Source organism: Paramisgurnus dabryanus, chromosome 2 (genome assembly GCF_030506205.2).
Source record: "Paramisgurnus dabryanus chromosome 2, PD_genome_1.1, whole genome shotgun sequence".
Taxonomy (NCBI): Eukaryota; Metazoa; Chordata; class Actinopteri; order Cypriniformes; family Cobitidae; genus Paramisgurnus; species Paramisgurnus dabryanus.
Genome location: NC_133338.1, coordinates 20,252,684 through 20,273,626, shown reverse-complemented (window position 1 = coordinate 20,273,626; position 20,943 = coordinate 20,252,684). Strand labels below are relative to the sequence as shown.

General features: G+C 36.0%; 1 protein-coding gene across 1 annotated transcript in view; it reads right to left on the bottom strand.

The window, feature by feature from the left end:
• acadvl (acyl-CoA dehydrogenase very long chain) overlaps nucleotides 1–18,936 on the bottom strand; it is a 29,960-nt gene extending 11,024 nt beyond the window's left edge. The window contains exons 1-13 of the mRNA XM_065248579.2: nucleotides 18,491–18,936; nucleotides 18,213–18,279; nucleotides 14,041–14,115; nucleotides 13,769–13,841; nucleotides 13,431–13,495; nucleotides 13,135–13,269; nucleotides 12,661–12,805; nucleotides 12,336–12,465; nucleotides 7,781–7,906; nucleotides 7,447–7,645; nucleotides 6,513–6,617; nucleotides 2,540–2,626; nucleotides 645–707 (exon numbers count right to left, since the gene is read on the bottom strand). Coding sequence (XP_065104651.1) covers nucleotides 645–707; nucleotides 2,540–2,626; nucleotides 6,513–6,617; nucleotides 7,447–7,645; nucleotides 7,781–7,906; nucleotides 12,336–12,465; nucleotides 12,661–12,805; nucleotides 13,135–13,269; nucleotides 13,431–13,495; nucleotides 13,769–13,841; nucleotides 14,041–14,115; nucleotides 18,213–18,279; nucleotides 18,491–18,564 — 1,344 coding nt within the window. The 5' untranslated portion in view covers nucleotides 18,565–18,936. The remainder of the gene's footprint in view (nucleotides 1–644; nucleotides 708–2,539; nucleotides 2,627–6,512; nucleotides 6,618–7,446; nucleotides 7,646–7,780; nucleotides 7,907–12,335; nucleotides 12,466–12,660; nucleotides 12,806–13,134; nucleotides 13,270–13,430; nucleotides 13,496–13,768; nucleotides 13,842–14,040; nucleotides 14,116–18,212; nucleotides 18,280–18,490) is intronic.
• Between the last annotated feature and the right edge of the window lie 2,007 nt (nucleotides 18,937–20,943).

The following is a 20,943-nucleotide window of genomic DNA, read 5'->3' as shown; positions in this document are numbered from 1 at the left end:
GATTTCAAACTTTCTGAAACATCAATGTATGTGAATAAAGCACAGAAAGTGTCTAGGCAAATATGGGGAAATATGTTTTTCTGATCTGAATGTTTAGAAACCACCAAAACAAAAGGAAGAAGAACTGATGAGACTCTTCTCTGAAAATCAGTTAATCTTGATTTGTAGCCAGCAGCAAATGTTTGCATCTGCATATTTTGCGCGTGTGTCTCAAACCAGAGGAATACAGATTTTAGTCACAGGCTTATGACTAAAACAACCACTTCATGGCAATTATTTAGTGACATTCTGACTGAACCAACAAAACAATTAAGTGGCATATGGTTTTGTCTGGTGACCTCCCCTTTCTAACCAAGCACGTTGCTACTAGTTTTGCAAGACACCTCCAGGTTTTCCACCACCCCCGAGACAGAACATTTATTTCTTTAGTGGGATGATTGCCCGCACCGCATGCGTTTCTGAATGTGCACACTTTGAGTCACAGCGCATTCACTGTTTAACACACATATCTGCCAAATCATCTAGCTGCAACATTAGTGTGCCAAATTTAAACATTAAGTGCGACAGTTTCTGATGGTTTTTGATTTATGCATATGCAGCACGTGCACAAACTTTGCAATGCAATCCTTCTGAAAAACACTGACCTTCATGAATCCCATTCCGCCCATAACCTGAATGCATTCATCTGTCACCATCCAAGCTGCTTCCTAGAGGAGAATCAAGATAAATGGTGAGTCTATACCTAGTATTTGATAATTACATTTTAATTAGGAGCATTTGAGTAGTTTAACCTTGAAGTTACATGAAGAGCTCAGATGTTGACACTGGACAACAAAACCAGTTTTAAGTAGAAGAGTACATTTGTAGCCAATAGCCAACAATACATTGCATGGGTCAAATTTATTAAAAAAATTAAATGCCAAAAATCATTAGGATATTAAATAAAGATCATGTTCCATGAAGATATTTTAAAAATTTCATACCATAAATGTATCATTTTTTTATCATTAGTAACATGTGTTGAATATGGACTTAAAAAGCGATTTTCTCAATCAGCGGTGGACGGGGACTTCTTTTTTTGGTGGGCCCACAATGCAAGGTTCGTCACAACATGTATTTTGCCATCGTGTGTGGCAAAATATGTGATTGGCGCGTCATGTGAACCACGTGCATCATGCGTCTTGTCAAAATAAGTGCCTGCTGCAGACTAAAGGGATTATGATATAAGAGACGCTCATGTTTGCCAGATACTTGCTTAATCTCATGCGTAATGAGAGTTCACCATTAAGTTAGTGTCTAGCGAGTATTTTGTGAACGTGAGCGTTCTTTTGTCGCGTGTGCAGCTGGCATGTATTTTGAGAAGAGGCATGAATCACATGGTTCACATGAGGCAACGCATATTTTGACATGATGAGCAACACACGACACTCCAAACACATATTTTGAATCCTCGGACCTCAGAAGAGAAGTCACCGGCTGCCGTGTTCTTAATATTTAGATTTTTGGCATAGTTGTCTCCCTATCTAAACATCTAAACAAACCATACATCAATGGAAAGCTTATTTATCAGCTCAATTTCAATAAAAAAAATTTACTCTTACGTCACAAGGTCAAAAATTAGATATTAACATTAACCAAATGCTTTTGAATGTATATGTTTATCAAATATTTTCGACTATTCAAATCCACTTAATCCTGGCCTCAAGGCATTCAGAAATACAGCATTGGTGGCAGAATCTGCTCAAAGCCATGTTGATTTTTCTGCAAAGACCTCTAAGTGCATGAAAAAAGAATTGGATGAACAAAAGTGTGGGTACGATAAGGTGCAAAAGTTATTTTACCCAGTTTAAAAAGGTTAACATATTAGGATATTGATAAGATTTTTGAAACTTTTACCTTTATTGAGTAAAGACAGTGAAGAGTTACTAGAGACATTTAAGAAGGGAATTGTTTTCCATGTACTTAGAAGGTTTTGCAGTGAAAATCCAATTTGTTAAATGCCAATGAAATGACTAAAGTGACACTTGTGAAAATAAGGCAGTTCAATAACTGAATAATAACCTTTTCATTGCCATTAAAGTAAAATTACTGAACCTAGACATAATAATCTATATACACAATATCTATTTAGGATGCATAATGATAAATCGCAGAATAAAAATCTGATCTGATCTATAGCAGAATAAAAGTTTTTGTTTACATTATATATGTGTGTGAACGGTGTGTAATAATTATGTATAAATAAATAAATAAATAAATATGCACACATATGCATGTATAATCTTAAGAAAAAATATATATTTATATATTAAGTATTTGTATTTAATATAAATTATACATAAATATACAAATGTGTATACAGATGTAAACATTTCTTAAATACATACATTTGTGTGCATTTATTTTTACAGTCCAGTTTTTATACACAGTTCACACAAATATATGATGTAAACAAAAACTTTTATTCTGCTATAGATTAATCGCGATTAATCATTATGCATCCCTAATATCTATATATACACAATATGTATATACTTACTGATGCAAAGATTTTACTAATGGCCGCCTCAATCTGGAACTCTGTGGCTCCGCTGTCCATGTTCCCACTGACCATGTATGCCATGGACTGAGTGTATGAAAAAAAACAAAAAGGTGAAACTATTTAAATACATTAATACATTCAAAGCGAATTCAGGATTTTTGCATTTTATCAGTACATGCATTCACTGGCGATTAAACCCATGATCTTAGTTTTGCTTGTGCAATGTTATTTAAGCTATTGAAAGCCATCATTGTGAAACTTTGAAGAACAAAACCGCTGTAATGAAAAGTGGATATGGATAAAAACATTTATTTGTATTTTTAGACTGGGTCACATGAGGGTAAACATTCAGACCCCCCCCCCCCCCAAAAAAGAGGAGAGCTTCCACTTCCTCTAAACCATAAAGAGCACTGAAATCTGCACAGTCCATAAAATCCGTGTTTTCCATTAGACAAAGATGCAAGATCATCTCAATACAAAATAAGCTTTCTTTCTTTAGCCCTCCACTGACACAACATATTTCTGAGCGACTCCTACACTGAGTGATTCTGATATTATTGAATAGTACAAACATGACTGAAGCAAATGTATGCAAATATGCATATTATAAAGTTTGCTTAAGCTGCTTAACCACTTACACAACTTTTTTGTGTGACTTCATGTTATAAACATTAACAAAGCTTAAGCAAACATAAGCAAAGTTTATAGAATTTGAATATTATAAACTCTGCCAAAATGAATGGTTCACTCCAAAACAAAATGTATCATTTGCTCATCTCATGCCATTTCAGATTTGTGTGACTTTCTTTTTTAGCTGAACACTAAAAATGTGCACTTTCTGGGAGCCTATATAATGTAAGTGAGTGGGAAGAACCAATGACATTTCAAATTATCGGTATGATCAGACCCAAGTAGAATGAGGGGGCAGATGAGGGCACTGCCCCCTCAGTTTCATTGTATTTATGGTCTCATTAGATTCATGGTAAAATAAGAATAGTTCACTTTTATATAAGATGTCATCTTTTGTCAATGATGAGCTACTTTATTTCTCAAGGTGGGTGGGTACAATAACAACACACAGTCTGTAAAATTAAAATTAGTGTGCTTTAAATTAGGCATGGTTTGAACGTGATCATCTAACCACAAAATTCAAAAAGAAAGAACAGCAGGAGTTACTGAGGATATTCACTGCCGAATCTGTGACACTTGGTTTCTTAAAAGGTTGTATAGTCATATCATCACACTATTTTTAAACTTTGTTATGCCTGTCTCACACCACACAAACAAGCAACACATCTTAGCACCCGTGTAAACAGTTTGGCACATTCACATTGCATACAGAGCCCCATGTGGCTAAAGTGCCATACTATATTTAAGATTAATTTTATCACAAAATCTTTATAATCATTAAACTACATATACAACATAAGCATTTACCATGCTGTGTAGGTTATAGGTTGCAGGTGAATACGATTACATCATGTAACTCTCCCCTGAACCCTTATCTTTCTTTATAAACTCCAGACAAACAAATAAAGATAAAGGCTCCATATCACACTACATTGACCATTGACCAGAAAGACCGTAGAAATAACGTGGATGAAACAAATCAAAGGCTGCGGCGCATACTGTGACAGCAGGTACTGAATCAGATGAAGCACCTATTCTTTGGCCGTTAAAACAATAGGTACTATATAAAATGAATATAGATGGTATGAATGAATTTAGACGTACTACATTCGCCATGTTGATACATCACGTGACATACTTCTTCATAACAAATTAGTCGTTAACTAGAATGATTTTAAACTAGCGCAATTTCACCACAAAGAACAGCTGTTTAATATATATATTAAGTGCTGGGCATAAATTAATCTCATACAAAATAGAAGTAATTTTTTGCATAACATACGAGTTTGTGCTGTGTGTATATATATACATTCATGTATGTATTTAAGAAACATTTACATTTGTGTAATATATATTTATTTATTTATAATATTTGCACACAGCACAAACTCATATATTATGCAAAAAAGTACTTTTATTTTGTATGAGATTAATCTAGATTAATCTATGCCCAAATATATATAAATATATATAAATATAAAAATATATATATATAAAAAAAAATATATATATATAAATATATAAATAAATATATATAATATATATATATATATATATATATATATATATATATATATATATATATATATATATATATATATATATATATATAAAAATATATAAAAATATATATAAAAAAAAATATAAAAATATATATAAAAATATATATATAAAAATATATATAAAAATATATATATATATATATATATATATATATATATATATATATATATAAAAATATATATATATATATATATAAAAAAATATATATATATATATATAAAAATATATATATATATATATATATAAAAATATATATATATATATATATATATAAAAATATATATATATATATATATAAAAATATATATATATATATATAAAAATATATATATATATATATATAAAAATATATATATATATATAAAAAAAATATATATATATATATAAAAAATATATATATATATATATATAAAAAATATATATATATATATATATATATATATATATATATATATATATATATATATATATATATAGTTATCTAAGAAATAATTTTTCTGTACGTGCATTGTGTTTCGATCTGCTACTCTGCACAGATGAATCTCACGTCGTGATCACTGCATCAGAGTGGATCTGTCATTAAACATCAACACGACTTAGAAGTTCATCTTAAAAATATATACCAATAAAGCCATATCAAACCATATATCGCGATTCTTCTGAATAAATGAAAATTAAAAAACTAATTACAAATATTATAAGCTTACCATTGCAAATCAGGGTATTCTGCGTTTACTCAACAATTGATTTTTGTTATTTTAACTGAAAACATTACATTACAGATGTAAGCTACAAGCCACATTAACAGTAAAACAAATGTGCAATTGTTGTACTGTCGGAGCACAGACAGCTGTGGTTTAGCTGTGTGCCGGTAATGTGCTGCTTGCAAGCACTGTGTGAAACTGTGAAAACTTATGCCCTATTAACAATTTCACATGCCCCCTCAGTAACTTCGCCCTGTGCATGATGCCATAATATTTGTTTTGGACTGCATAAAATGAGTGAAAAAAATTTGTTTTAGTTAATCATCAAACCTAATGCAAGTAAAATAGGGATACCACAAGGACGTGTCTTAGGGCCTTTGTTATTTTCAAAACATATGCTGCCCCTTGGACATATTATTAGAAGGCTAGGAATCAGCTATCCCCTGCTATGCAGACGATATTCAGTTATACATCACATTAAGACCGGATGATAAGTGTAAACTATCTAAATTGGCTGAATGCGCAAAAGACACATTATGACCAGTAACTTCTTTCTTTTAAATTCAAATAAGATAGAGATACTACAAATAGGACCAAATATGACTTCAGATGACACCAGCGCTGGACTATAAACTGATCTATACATATTGAATTTTCTGAATTGTTGTTTTATGTGTATTCTAAATGTTGTCCCTTTGTAAAACTGCTTTGCAACAGTGTACACTCTGAGAATCGCTATAAACAAATGTACATTTAATTATTTTTTTATACATAAATGATTCTTACTATTTGTAGTTTAGGGACGATTTTATGACAGCTGCATGTCATTGGACCTACAATGCAAATATATTTTAATAAAGTCAGTCACAAGGTTTAGTCATTGTTTGTCTTTTGGTACTTTTCCTTAAAGGACTGACTCATCATGTTTCTGAGGAACAGGAGTCTGTTAATTGAAAGAGAAACTAATAAGCTTGAGACAAAAGTGGTTCATCATGAGGAGGACTCATGTATGCACCCTGACTGCATAATGATGTAGTCTGTGCACCTGAAATTTACAGGTTAACCAAGCTCACCTCGGTCACGTACTGAAGCATAGCCATTCTGGCTATCTTTTCTTGAATGGCACCATAGTTATGAATCTTGTTTCCAAACTGGGTCCGGTTAGCTGCATGGTCAACCTGTAAAAAAAAAAAACACAATCAAACACCTATCGAACTAAACAAGTTAGGGTTTTGGATCGAGTAAGGCATTTTGAAATGCTTTTTAGTGAAATTATCAATTAGGATAAGTAATAGGTGAAAGGAAATGTTTATGAAACAACACTAAGAAACTATATGCATTTCTGAATCATTCTGTATCAAACGCCATCCTCTATTTGAATTTTTTCCACTTATGAACCTGCTACATGTTCTGGTCTAAAACCAGCTTACAAGGCATTTACTGAAGACACATGGCAGATGTAAGAGTGGATAAAGAAAACAACACTGTCTGCTTCCTGGTTTAGCATAGACACAGAAACAGAAAGCCCCAAAACTGTTGAGAAATCTCCTCCTCCCTACAGAGTGCTGAACACACACAGCAGACACCACGACATGAGAGTTAACATCTATCAAATAACCAGTCTCTGAAAACATGAGCCAAACAAACATTGCTTATCAGCTGTGTCAATAATAAAAAAAAGAGGTGGTGAAAAGTCGAAACGATAGAGGCAAGGTGAACACGTGCCAACACCAGCTCGCTTACCGCAAAGCACGGGGACAGCGCAAACCGTGCAGAGGAATTTCCCTGCATGTTAAGTAGAGGAAGTGAGGATGACACAAGTGTTAGCAAGGGGGGGGAGGATGTGGCCTTAAATTGGCGCTTACAAAACAGCATACTAGACAAACGAGGCGAGATAAGAGGAAACGAAATAGAAGAAAAACTCTGATCAGAATTGCATGCTGAACCCGACAAACATCTCGCAAACAAGACGCACCTGCTCGCATGCACTTTAGCAAACATACACACCGCTTTTGCAATAACGCCCTTCATGGTTCCGGAGAGGGCCGCAGCCATCCCGAAGCGTCCGTTGTTGAGGATGTTCATGGCCACTTTGAATCCACCACCAACCTCTCCCAGCACACAGTCCGCAGGGACACGCACATTCTCGAAATAAACCTCTGCCGTGTTTGACGCTTTAATGCCCATTTTTTTCTCAGGAGGACCACTGAAAGATTCACAGAGAGGTCAAGAGTCAAAAAACTGAGTTCAAAGAGAAAAAAGGGTTTATTTATCAACTCATAACATTACTAATCACAGATATGATAAGAAGGATGCAAGCAAGCAAAAAAACAACACTAACTGTGTGACACCTCCAAAGCTCCTCTCCACGACGAACGCAGTAATTTTGTCTTTAATCTCCCCGGTCTTCTCATCCTTTACGGGAGTTTTCGCAAACACAGTGAAAATCTCAGCAATGCCTCCATTACTAAGAAAGACACAGAGAACCTGCTATTAGCAGTCTTATATAACATTTAGTTATGATCTTATATAATTCTAATAGAAGAATATGATTAAAAAGAGATCTCGCGATTAAATATCATACAACAGCTAGTCATGAGATTCGAGGTTAACGACTTGCTGCCAATCATAGTTTACATGTATTAACTCACTGGGGGTTGTTTAAATTACTTTTATGATGGGTGCATGTGCTTTTAAAAGGTACACTCCACTTAAAAAAAAAAAAAGAAAATAGGCTTATTCCCAGCTCCTCTAGAGTTAAACATTTGATTTTTACAGTTTTGGAATCCATTCAGCCGATCTCCGGGTCTGGCGCTACCACTTTTAGCATAGCTTAGCATAATCCATTGAATCTGATTAGACCATTAGCATCGCACTCAAAAATAACCAAAGAGTTCCGATATTTTTCCTATTTAAAACTTGACTCTTCTGTAGTTACATCATGTACTAAGACCAATGGAAAATTAAAAGTTGCGATTTTCTAGGCAGATATGGCTAGGAACTATACTCACATTCTGGCGTAATAATCAAGATCTTTGCTGCCGTAACATGGCTGCACCCGAAAACAGCCCCTTGGTGTCTTTCAATAGCAGGGGACTATTTTCGGGCACTACGTAATATCATTGCGCCTCCTGCAGTCATGCGTTTTTGAGCTTGATGCTAATGGTCTAATCAGAATCAATGGATTGTGCTAAGCTATGCTAAAATTGTTACCGCCAGAGCTGGAGATCGGCCAAAACGGTAAGAATCAAATGTTTAACTCAAAGGGGGCTGAAAAATGAGCCTATTTAAAAAAAAAGTGGAGTCTCCCTTTAAGGGGCATCGACATTCTAAGTACCATATAAGAAGATAAAGCAGCATTTATACACAAAATTCTTAAGGCAGAACGATTTTCATATCATTTTAAAGAAATAAAACTCTAGACTACTAGATCCTGTTTTAAAAAGACTTGTGAAAACATGTTTAGTTGACTTTTATCAGTGACTTAAAAATTTAGCTTTTTCAAAAAGCATGCATAAACATTTATGTACATGAACAATGTGTTATGAGACTTTTGCCATTATTGTGTTTTTAAGCAACTAAAAAAAATTTCAGTGCTGGTTAAAACTTTCCCTGGGTCCTAAAAACCCCTTAGACCTCAGAGGGTTAAAAAGTCATATACAGTACATCTGAGATGAGGTAATTAGGAGAAAATGTAAATTTTTTGGTGAACTATTTCTTTAAAAGATACTGCACATTCTATACAAAAATTGCATTTACTTGGGTCTTAGAGAGTGTTGACAGTTAATAAAAGGGTCATACAAGTACAAACACCGATATATTTACGATCATGCTTCTAGTTTGCTGATTCATTTCCCATCAAACTGTCTCACAAACATTTTTAACTAGCTCATTCTGCCTATTTCAAACAAGACCACATGCTACTTCTAATATAGGCTGTATCTAACCTACTTCTTAGAAAGATCCCTCCTGCAATAGAATTTTTCACCAATCGGCAATTATTATACATAAAGATACTTAAAATAAGCACTAGTAGTGATGACATGCTCAATGTTCACACTAGGTTCTTTAAATAGAGTATGAGCTGTTTTATAGTGCATCATTATTAATTTGCAATTATGAGTTGCAAGCACTAAATGCATAGTACACAAATGAGACACATCATTACATGAATAAATACATAGGTACCTCTGATAAGATGCTGATAGATCTATAAACATTTTATGAGTAAGCATGTGCAAGCAGACATGTATCATTATGAATTACATTAAGTAGTGATGCCCCCTGGTGGCCACAAATTTGTTATGGGTGTCTTCTGTTACTGTGTTTTATTAGCTTTAAGTTCAGAGGTTATTTATAAAGCACATTTAAAACAACAAGTGTTGTACCAAAGTGCTGTGCACTTGTAAAGAGGCATTTAGTTTTATTGCATTAAAAATCTGTTTTTAACTGGGTAACTTAAGTAAAACTACCACAAAATGTAAAAAATGATGTCTCGGGCAACATCAGGCTAAGGAGAAAAAAATGTGTCTTCAATCCAGATTTAAATGTGGCCAAAGTGGGAGAGGCTTTCACAGTAATTGAAAGTACATTTCACAAACTGTGGGCCGCAACTGCAAAAGCTTGGTCGCCATAAGTTTTTAACCGAGAACAAGAAACAGAAGCAACCCACATGTTATCAGTTTTAAAGTGCCCGTATTATGAAAAACTCACTTTTTCTGGGTTTTGGGGTGTTCATTTGTGTCTCTGATGCTCCCACACGCATACAAACTCGGAAAAAAATCCATCCATGCTGTTTTGAGTGAGATACAGGTTTCTGAATGTCCTCTGCCTTGAGTCTCAGATTGCGGGAGTTCAAACTCAGCTCCGTTGTGACGTAACAAAAAGTTTCGTCACATTCAGTTTGAATTTTCCCGCCCACCACCCCACTCGCAGGTCTCCACCCACCAGGTAGCTAGAGAGCATAGAGCAGTCACTTGAATGAGACCCTCTGTGCTGTTATCATCTCTCACGGAAATAACAGCGCTATTTGGATATTATGGATTATACTCCCGCCTACTTTTAAAAACAAAGTTTTAACGCGTGATTATTGGAACCCGGAGTATCTTATATACAGTGTGTTACGACGCAAACAGTCCTCAGATTGTAGGCGATAAGACCTTCATACGAAATCTGATGTAAACAACAGACTATGTATCTATATTTCACGGATTATAAGCATTTGTGGACAAAAATGGTAATTGGATGTATTTTATTGGACTTTCATGGATCATTCACACATCTGAAACAGACTGGATTCGATTCGCGATCGCGTTGTTTCATCACAAAGGTAAGAAGTCACGTTATATTTTGCATGTTGTCATCTTCTGTCACAAAATACTACATTTATGATGCTAGAGCTAAAAGCTTTTTGCCAAACTAACCGAGACCGTACGCCCCGGCTTTTCTGACGAGGCGAGCCTCTTAATAACTTTACGGTCCGCATAGATATATACACGGTCCGGACCTCCCGCTAGCTTCTAGCAATTAGCACGCGGTCCACAAGCAGTATACATCCCCCGCCAGGTCTTAATTTCTGTAATTTGCGAAAATAATACGTTTGAAAATGTTTATAACGGGAATATGTTAGTATGGTCCAGGGAAAACGAGTGTATTATTCAGACTGCTACATCACAATTTACGCTGGAATTTTGTGTGTCATGATGAGTTTGACACACCGAGACCGGGCCTTACCGCCCCGGCTTTTCTGACGAGGCTAACCCCCGAACGGTCCGGACCTCCCGCTAGCTTCTAGCAATTAGCACGCGGTCCACAAGCAGTATACATCCCCCGCCGGGTCTTAATTTCTGTAATTTGCGAAAATAATGCGCTTGAAAATGTTTTTTAATGGGAATATGTTAGCATTGTCCAGGGAAAACGAGTTTATTGTTGTGACTGCTAACGAAACATCACAATTTACTCTGGAATCATTGTGTGTCATGAGTTTCTTCTCCTGTAGTGTACTTATTAGTGATACTTTTCTGCATGATTTGTCTGTTGGCAACATAAACCGTTAATAATAATATATAAAATAATAACACAGTATGGTCTGTACTGCTCACGATACCACTGAGCATGCGCACGGGCACATGACGTTAGTAGTGGGGCGTGATCAAAGGAGCAGCAGCTCATAAATATGTAAGACTAGCTCAAAACGGCACAATCTGAACTGCCCTGAAACAGAGGCTACTAGAGATGGGTAACAATCTTTTCCTACAAGTTATTTCGAGCAAACAACTTTTGAAACATGCTTTATGGAACTCATACACCTATATAACTTGTGGAAAAGCAGTCATAAGATGGGCACTTTAAGGATGAAATGTGCTTACCATTATTATCTACAAATGTTCTCTCTTTAAGAAATGAGTAGACCCCTGGATACCCACTACTGTCTCAAGACAATTTCACAGGATAGAGTGATCTTAAGACTTAAAATGTCCCCATCTCCAAGGAGTCCAAGGACCACGGGATGTCATTGAAATTTATCAAACATGTTACAATAAGTCAGATAGGGACAGAGCTGTGAATAGATCTACAATAATTTTAGATATGAATGGTAATAATAAAATTGTAACAACTGCAATTAAATGTCAGGGTCCCATTATGCTTAAGGCTAGCAGAAAATACTCTGTTTATTATGGCGGCTGGCAACAGAATTCAAAACCATATCAGACAGCTGAATGAAAGAGACAGGAATTGCCCAAAAAACTGGAAAGCAACATGGAACTGGAGGCGCTATTTGGGCTCTAATAACCAAGGTTTTATCCACAGAATTCAAGAAAGCTTCAGGGGTTACAATAGGGTAGCCTACCGTAGTAGGGTTCAATACAAAATCGTTAGATGTTAGGATGACACACCTGATCCAGATCTTGCTTCCATTTAGGGTGAAGTATTGGCCGCAGGGGGAGCGAACTGCGGTGGTTTTAATAGAGGCTGCATCAGATCCACTCGCTGGTTCAGTAAGACAGAAGGCAGCAATATTTTCTCCTATATAGGCCATGCAGGACAATATATATGATTATATGTCTACTGTGTATGCAGAAATAAAGAATGACAATATGAACAAATACATTGACTGATCCATTCCCAACACAGAATCTTTAACTCTGTAAAGCAGCCAAATGTTATGATTATTGAAAAATTGTTTATTTTAAGGTTTAAAATATAGTGAAGCTCACTCACCACTGGCCAGCTTTGGAAGGTACTTCTCTTTCTGCTGGGGGTTACCGAACAGCAGGATGCCCTTGAAACCAATGGACTGATGGGCACCCAAAGTGATACCCACACCCAGGTCATGCATTCCCACAATCTCTACCAGCCTGGCATACTGTTAACAGACCAAGAACAAGTTTGTCAGAGCTCCATTTGTATTTCTTTTTCTTTGTCTGTTTTGAAGTTTGTGCTTGAGAGTGATACTAACAAATCTATCAACAGAATGTTCGAAAATATACATAATAATAATAATAATTTTATATAGCGCTTTAAAGTAACTTCTCAAGGAGCTTTACATACAAGCAATTAAGAATACAATACACACAAAATACATACAAACATACATATAGGCATACGCAAAAACAAAACGGTAAAAAAAAAAAAGATTTTTGTTTCTATTCTCTTCTCCTTTTGTTACTCTTGTAACATTTCTGTATCTTTTACCTGCGTGTTGGTGAGTCCCACACCACCCAATTCTGCAGGAACTTGCAGACCAAAAGCTCCCATCTCCTTTAGGCCTTCCATGGTGTGGTCCTCCACTTTCTCCAAAGCATCATTCTTCATGGGGTCATTCACTTCCTAGTAACACCCATGCACACATTGGGAAGAAGGTGAAGGGCTCAAATGTAATATTTGGGCTTGCTTGTGAATTTTTAACGATGAGCAAATGCATATTTAATAAACTTATGAAACAATGCCGCAAATAAATGATTGTGTCAGAAACCTTATGTCAGACTTACCTCAAAAAACCTACTGCATGGTCCAACCAACTCTTTGAGGAACTGAGCCTGCTCTTCATTTAGCACTACATGAGTGATTAAATAAACATGTATTGTACAACCTACATTTTAATTTCACATCATTGCAAAACACAATATAAATATCTGAAATTGATGATACAAAACCTAAAACTAATACTTTCAAGATTTCTTAAGCTAAATACAATATTTACTCACTTTGGTCTTTAGCATTTTATGTAACATTTAGCAACGAACGACGCGCGGTCATTTATAGAGTCAGTTTATCTGAAATATTTATAGTCGCAGCAAAAAAGTAAATAAACAGAGTTTGGACTTACCTGAAGGAAAGGGGAACACCTGGGAAGTACTGATTTGCCCTTTGAACATGTTTGCAGCAAACGACTGTGACTCCTAAAAGAAAAGAACTGTGAAGTTTTTCTTGCATCCGCTACTAACAAAGCCATGTAAAAATGGCCATGTAAAACACATAAGCAAATATCTCATGAATAGAAAATATTTTGAGGTTTGAAATGTATTTTTGAATTTCGTTCTAAATAAAACAAGGGTAAAGAATGTGCATGCAGCATAAGATGCAGCAACAGACACATACCACATTGAGGGCCTTTGTTGTCACCTTCTCGGTGGTCTTTGCATCACTGCCGACTTCAGTCTTGTCCAACACAGCCTTTTTAAGAGAAAGAAAGCATGCCATCGGTTTATTTACACATTTGTATCCAAAATTTATCTATAACACACACATGCAAATTTTGTCTGAATATAGTAATGTCTTTCATAAACTACTCTCAACTTCACAATAACTGATATCAGGCTAATTTAGCTAATATAGGTTTAATTTCATGAATGGAAATTTGTTTTATTTTACAAAATGAGCACATTTAGGATAAGAACATTTACAAAATAAATGAGTTTCTATTTGACTTGATTAAAAGTGCCATATAATTAAAAAAAATTATTTATGTAGGCATAGATGAATAATAAGAGCTCTGTATATGGTAATGACATATAATGAGCCTCAAACGCATTTTTTTCCAAATTTTTATGTAAACCTCATGCATGCAAAAGACCGCTGGAAACAGGCCAATCTCAACATAACACCATATGTGACGTCATAGTCGAGATGTACTTCCTGTACAGAGGTGTAAAGTACTTGAGTAATTTTACTTGATTACTGTACTTAAGTATTATTTTTGGGGATTTTTACTTTACTTGAGTACAATTTAAAATCAGTACTTTTACTTTTACTTCATTACATTTTTTAAGAAAAAAAAGTACTTTTTACTCCTTACAATTTTATTTACAGTCAAAAAGTACTTATTTTTTAGAGATCACTTTATTCTATTTTCCCTTATTCTTACCAAACCAATTGAATTGTGCTGACGGACAGTTATTTATTTTCCTTGGCCGAGAAACAGCGTGCCACTCCCTGAAATTCATAGGGTCGTAGCTCAGGCACCTTCAGTCCGGGGTGTTCGCCCTTCGGGTCCCTTATCTTACCCGAGTGGGCCTTTTCAACGAGCCAACCCCCGACTCTCTAACCCTTTCTGTAGCCGACGGTCTCCTGAATTTCAAACGTCCGTGGCTTGGTCGCTTTAAGTCCTAGGCATTCGCCCTTGGCGTCCCTTATCCTGAGAGGGCCTTTCAAACGAGCCAACCCTGACGCTAACCCTTTCCCCGGCTGAGATACAGCGGTCATTCCCCTGATTTTCCCACGACTGTAGCTTGGATGCCTTTGGGTCGCTTATACCCGAGGGGACTTAAGGTGCCCGAGCTACAGACGTGGAAAAAATCGGGGAAAGGACCACCGTATCTCGGCCGGGGAAAGGGCTAGAGACTCGTGGGTGGCTTGTTGTAAAGGCCCTCTTGGGTAGGATAAGGGACCTGAAGGGCGAACGCCCTGGACTTAAGGTACCTGAGCTAAGGCCAAGGAAAAATCCGGGAAGGGTTGACCATATCTCGGCCCGAGAAAGGGCTAGAGACTCGCGAATGGGCTTGTCAGATAAAGATTTTTTTGCTTCTTTGAAACCGACAACACATTAAGCCAGCAAAGAGTTGGATGGATATCTGGCCTGAGTTTCAGACACCAGGAAGTCTCTGCTCACATTCCCTGCTATTTGCAGCCTCTCTATCAAGACTAAGACCTTGTTCACGCTGTCCGTCCAAAACTGATTTTGTTGCATGTCTGACTGGACAGACTCACTGTCCACATTGTGTATCACAACTGTTAAGATCCGATCTGTGCGTCCTGTAGGGTTTTGCCATTTTCTGGATTATCTGCACTGTTTCTATGGCAATGACATCACACTGGCACAACAATCGTGTTTACATTTTACGTGACGCAACAGCATGACGTAACCTAAAAGCTACAAAAATACGATCAGAGCGGTCAGACTTAAATGTATTTCTGGAAATGTAATTTGAAAAGTATTTCAAACCACCTCTAGATATAGCTTGAAACAGAAAAGAAAAAAACAGATTTCATGTGGTTTTTAGCCGTTCACACATTCTAAATGTGATTGGGTTCCAATCGAATATGCACCAAAATCAGATTTGGACTGACAGTAATAACAAGAACTAATACAACTCTTTCTGCACTGGCTGTCTGTGAGATGCTTGATTCTCAATTTTGAAAATCAGCTTCTGCTTTAGTTAAATTCGAGTAGCATGTTGCATACTGAAATTAGGTCGTTTTATATTTTGATAATGAAATACAATTAAATACAAACAGTTGTAAAGCAGGATAAAAACCTGTATGTGGTGCATTCACTTCATGTTTTTAGAGATTAAAAGGTTAAACAAGAATCTCTAGTTTAAATTTTTCCTGTTACTTTTACTTTTTTAATACTCAAGTACAATTTTAATGTGTTACTTTTTCTTTTACTCAAGTATAATTCTGGCCAGATACTTTTACTTTTAATTGAGTAAAATTTACACTCAGTACTTGTACTTTCACTTGAGTAACATTTTTGAGTACTTTTTACACCTCTGTTCCTGTATTTTTATTATGTTGATAACCGTTCATCCTATAATCAATTTCACGAGTGTGTAACTGCGGAGTGAAGGAAGTGCAGTGTTGCATTTTGGTGCAATATGGACACGCAAATCCTAGGGTTGTAAATGGACATGAAAAAAACTGTCAAGATCATTTTTTACCGGTCAGAATGCAAAGAATTATGGGTATGTTTGGCCTGTTTACATGGGCTGGCATAGCAGGCTAGTGTTCTGGCATAAAAATAATGAAAAATTAGCTTGAAAAACAGAATAATCTACAAAAGCGGGCTTTAGACAACATTGTCAGACAATACCGCCTAAAACTAAATCCTAATGCAAAGATGAGATATGTAAGAGTGTGTGTGAGAGGAGCGGATACGATAGAAAAGTGGAAACATGACAACATACTCCATCATTTGTTCATACAGGACATCATTCAAAATGCAGTGTTTATATGTGTGTACACTCGCAATAAAACACAGCATTGTGCTTTTGTCAAACTGTAACACATCACCCAACCAAAATCTCTCTCGCTCTCAAATGTGTTTTAATGGTAGTTTTATGTTATACAAAAAAATATATATTTATAATTTAGATGAGAATAAAGTTAGTGTAAAATAAAATTAAGGAAAACAAATATATTGATCTGAAATATACCAAATTAATTTTTAATTCATTCAGGTACAATTACCAAACATATCTCAAGGCACTACAAATAAACTGGTTCTATGCCTTTATAAATAAAACTTATTTTATCTGGGGCCTCCCTACTGCTGCTATCCATGCCATTCTTCGCCTTTTTTGTCACCTCTGAAACATGGCTTGTACTATTATTTTTCCACGCTGGCAAACAATAATAGGATATTCCGTTCTTAAGCTTTATGCCACTTCTATCATGAGAACGACTATTGCAGTATATAACACAGCAGGTAGATGGCTATTGAACATGGCATTCTCTCCTCCATGCAAAGAAGTATGGCGCCTGTATGTTTGAGCCGTGAATTCCTAAAATACTTTGCGTTCAACGCTGGGAGTACGTCATTACGACGACACATTAGCAATGTCTATAAGTTAACTCCTGTCAGCATTGCATTGTGAGCGAATCTTTCAAACATGGTAAGGAGCATCAAATTTCCGTCTGACGTCAGAGGTATTCAGGCCAATCACAACGTACAGATTATCTGGTTAATCAGGGACACAGCGCTTTTTGAATCCATGAGTTTTGTACAAAATCAGAGCGTTTGAGGAAAGCAGTATACCATTTGGTATTATTATACCAAATACACAAAATAACGTTATTTTTAGCAATGAAATAGATGCACTTTAACCTCCTTTCTGACAGGGGCCCAAGGTGTAAGCAATGGAAACATGGACAATGTGACATTGCTTGACTAGAAAGGCTGCCAAGTAGGGCAGAGTGCACTGACAAGGATCACATAACCTTCCGAATGTTTCACCTTACACACACAAAACAACAGTTTTAAATTTTCTAGTATACCACCTAACAGATTTTTGTATAAAGCGTGGCAATATTTGCATGATAATATGTAACACCACGTGGCACAGAGCCAAACACCAACGCAAGTCATGTGAACTGGAGGTGAACTTTACTCCAGATTTACATAGATGACTGTCTCCAAGCACCTGTTTTGTGCCAGGGATATGATCAGATACATGGGCTTGTTGTGACAGTACTTCCCACAGTGCACTTGTATTAGCTTTGTGCCATAACTTTTGAGTGAAGAAAAACAGTGAATTTGTGATATATCTCACCTCTGCGGCTTGGCTCGCGTAAAGACGCGCATGTTGCGACGTCAAGGCTCCAGTTTGGCGCTGCGATCTAAAAAAGCAGATCAAGTTTATTAATTATTATAATATTACACAAAACTACAATATTGTATTTGCCTTGTGCGCATATGTAGCCTATCAATGCAAATCGCAGATATTTTGCCTTTATAAAGCTGCGGCCTCAAACATTAACATTAACATTATAAAACACGTAAATATAATGATAAATTGATCTGGGTCCAAATGAAAAGAAAGCCTCTCACCCTGTTATAGCTGGCTGTAGACGGAGGACAGTGCCGCAAATCGCAGAACTCTGACTAACTTTACGCAACAACATGATGGTCAAGGCCGATATTCTGCTGCTTCCCGAATGCGGTTTACCTCCCGAGTGCGGAAGTGTTTATTGATTGAGGTAATGAGATGTCAATATTGCGATAAACAACACAATGTCCAGCGAGGAGCAAGTTAGTTTTTGGACTAACGTTAAGCGTCCTAATGGGCAGGGCAGCCTGTTTTTATCTCGTCCTTGAGTGACTGTTAAAGCCAGTGGATCTTTCCACCGCGGCGCAGATGAGAGATCGTCCTCGGCTCCTCCTCTTGTCCACGCGACAGTTACACTTCTGTTACTAGTAAACACCTTTGAAATAAATTGCCTCTCGACAACCTGAATCAGTGCACGGCGGCTAACTGACGTACCGGAAGTACAGAACCCTTTTATTACCGGTGATATACAGGCCGTTTCTCAAACGGAAGCCTGGCTGTATGCTTCGGTGGTTGCATTTGTATGCTGCACGTAAAAAGTCTTATTTTAGAATATTAACAATTATAAAGTTTACTATTATTCTTAGCTAATCGTATTTTTTGTAATATGCTTATGACTTGCGAATATAATGCTTAGTTAACTGAAATAAACTTGGTGACGTATGCAGCCTTCATATCCAACCTCCGGCGAATTAAGCCTTCTGCTTTAGATTTTCCTTTCTATGTTTCAGCCAAAGGAATGTACATTTGAAAATTATGTTTGGGTACTTTATATCTATATCTGTCTTTCAAACTTTTTATCATGTTACATTGGCGTCCTGCTCTAGCATTGAGTTGTTTGGAGTTGTGTTCTGAAAGACTACAAGGAATGACCATAGATATACATAATAATGGCTAGACGTCTCGTCCGCGCTGTCAGACATCTAGCTTTTATTATGTATATCTATGCGAACGACCACCACGAGTGCCGCAGGGATGACGTATTATAGGCCAACCGGAAGTTAGCGGCATACTGGTTCCCTCGCATACAAGCCCATTCATTTTTTTCCCACAGACTTTTGAATTATCGCATAAAAAATAAGCACTGTGTTCGATTAAAGTTTATGAGACACTTTCTGTCCAACAAGTTCTTTACAGAATAATACACCTTTTATGAAATTTCAATACGCTTTTTATATTTCTTGTAAACGCATTCAAAATTCATAAAATTTGTCTTCATCTGTGTAAATTATTTTTTTGAACAAAACGTGCAAGTGTCTTTAACCTTTGTTAAATACAGAGCTTATTTTTTGCGAAATCCAAAAGTCTATGGTAAAAAAATATGGGCTTTCTGGCGAGAGAAGCAATGTCCTGCAAACTTTCAGGTTGGCCTACAAAAATACGTCATCCATGCAGCACTCAAGGCCACCCTAAAAGACAAGCGTGCGAAATTCGAAATTTTACGGTTCAAATAATATTTTTTAGTAGAGTAGTTTATATAGATATATCAAATTCTACTGCATCTTTGACTTTTTGAGCAAACTTGACATTTTGGATACTTTTAAAATACGTATAGCCTACACCTAGGACCTACCCTTAATATATCATAGTTAAATTATAGCTAAAGTAAAGTTTTTGAGCGAATTACATTTGTAACATAATTTAAAGGTGGTGTGTCTTAATTTTAGCGGCATCTAGCGGTGATATTGGAAATTGCAACCAACAGCCCAGCCAATATTGATATGTGGGTCCTATCTAAGCATGGGTTCCATTATATGTGTGTCACATGTGGGTTTCACTATATGGGTCACATATATGTTTGACCATGTGGGATGATAATATGGGACCCTCATAGGAGGACTTATGTGGGCATAATAATTCCATGCTTGAAATACATCTTTACATTAAAACTATTTACCTACTTTATTTGGCAGGTTAAATATTTTAGCAGAATAAACTTCTCTGGCTAATAAATTAAACTTAATGATGGGCATCTGAAAAAATATACCAACTCATAACTCATCGATAGGCTTAAATCTGATGTCATGCACTTCGATCCGGGTCCAACCAATCTCAAATGCCATAGGGAAGTAAAAAATATCATGCTATTATGCACTCGTATCATAATGCAAAACTCCCCAAAACACACAATCCTAATTTTTATATCTGAGATGACCAGACATGGATGTTTTACAAATTATTAAAATATTGCTTGAAACTGTACACTCAGGGCTCATCACACTGGAAAACGTTAACCCTGGGTTATTTTAAACCCCAGTTTAAGAGAATCCTGGGTTATCTGTTTAACATTTCACACTGTTCTTATACTTTTAAGCATATACACACATTATGCATTATGCAGTTAGATCATTATAAGGGCAGTTACTCTTTGTAGTTGAATTTAAATTAACTAATGTAATTGTGTAGGCTATGTAATATTGAACTAGTAATGATGGACATTTACAGGATACAGGAT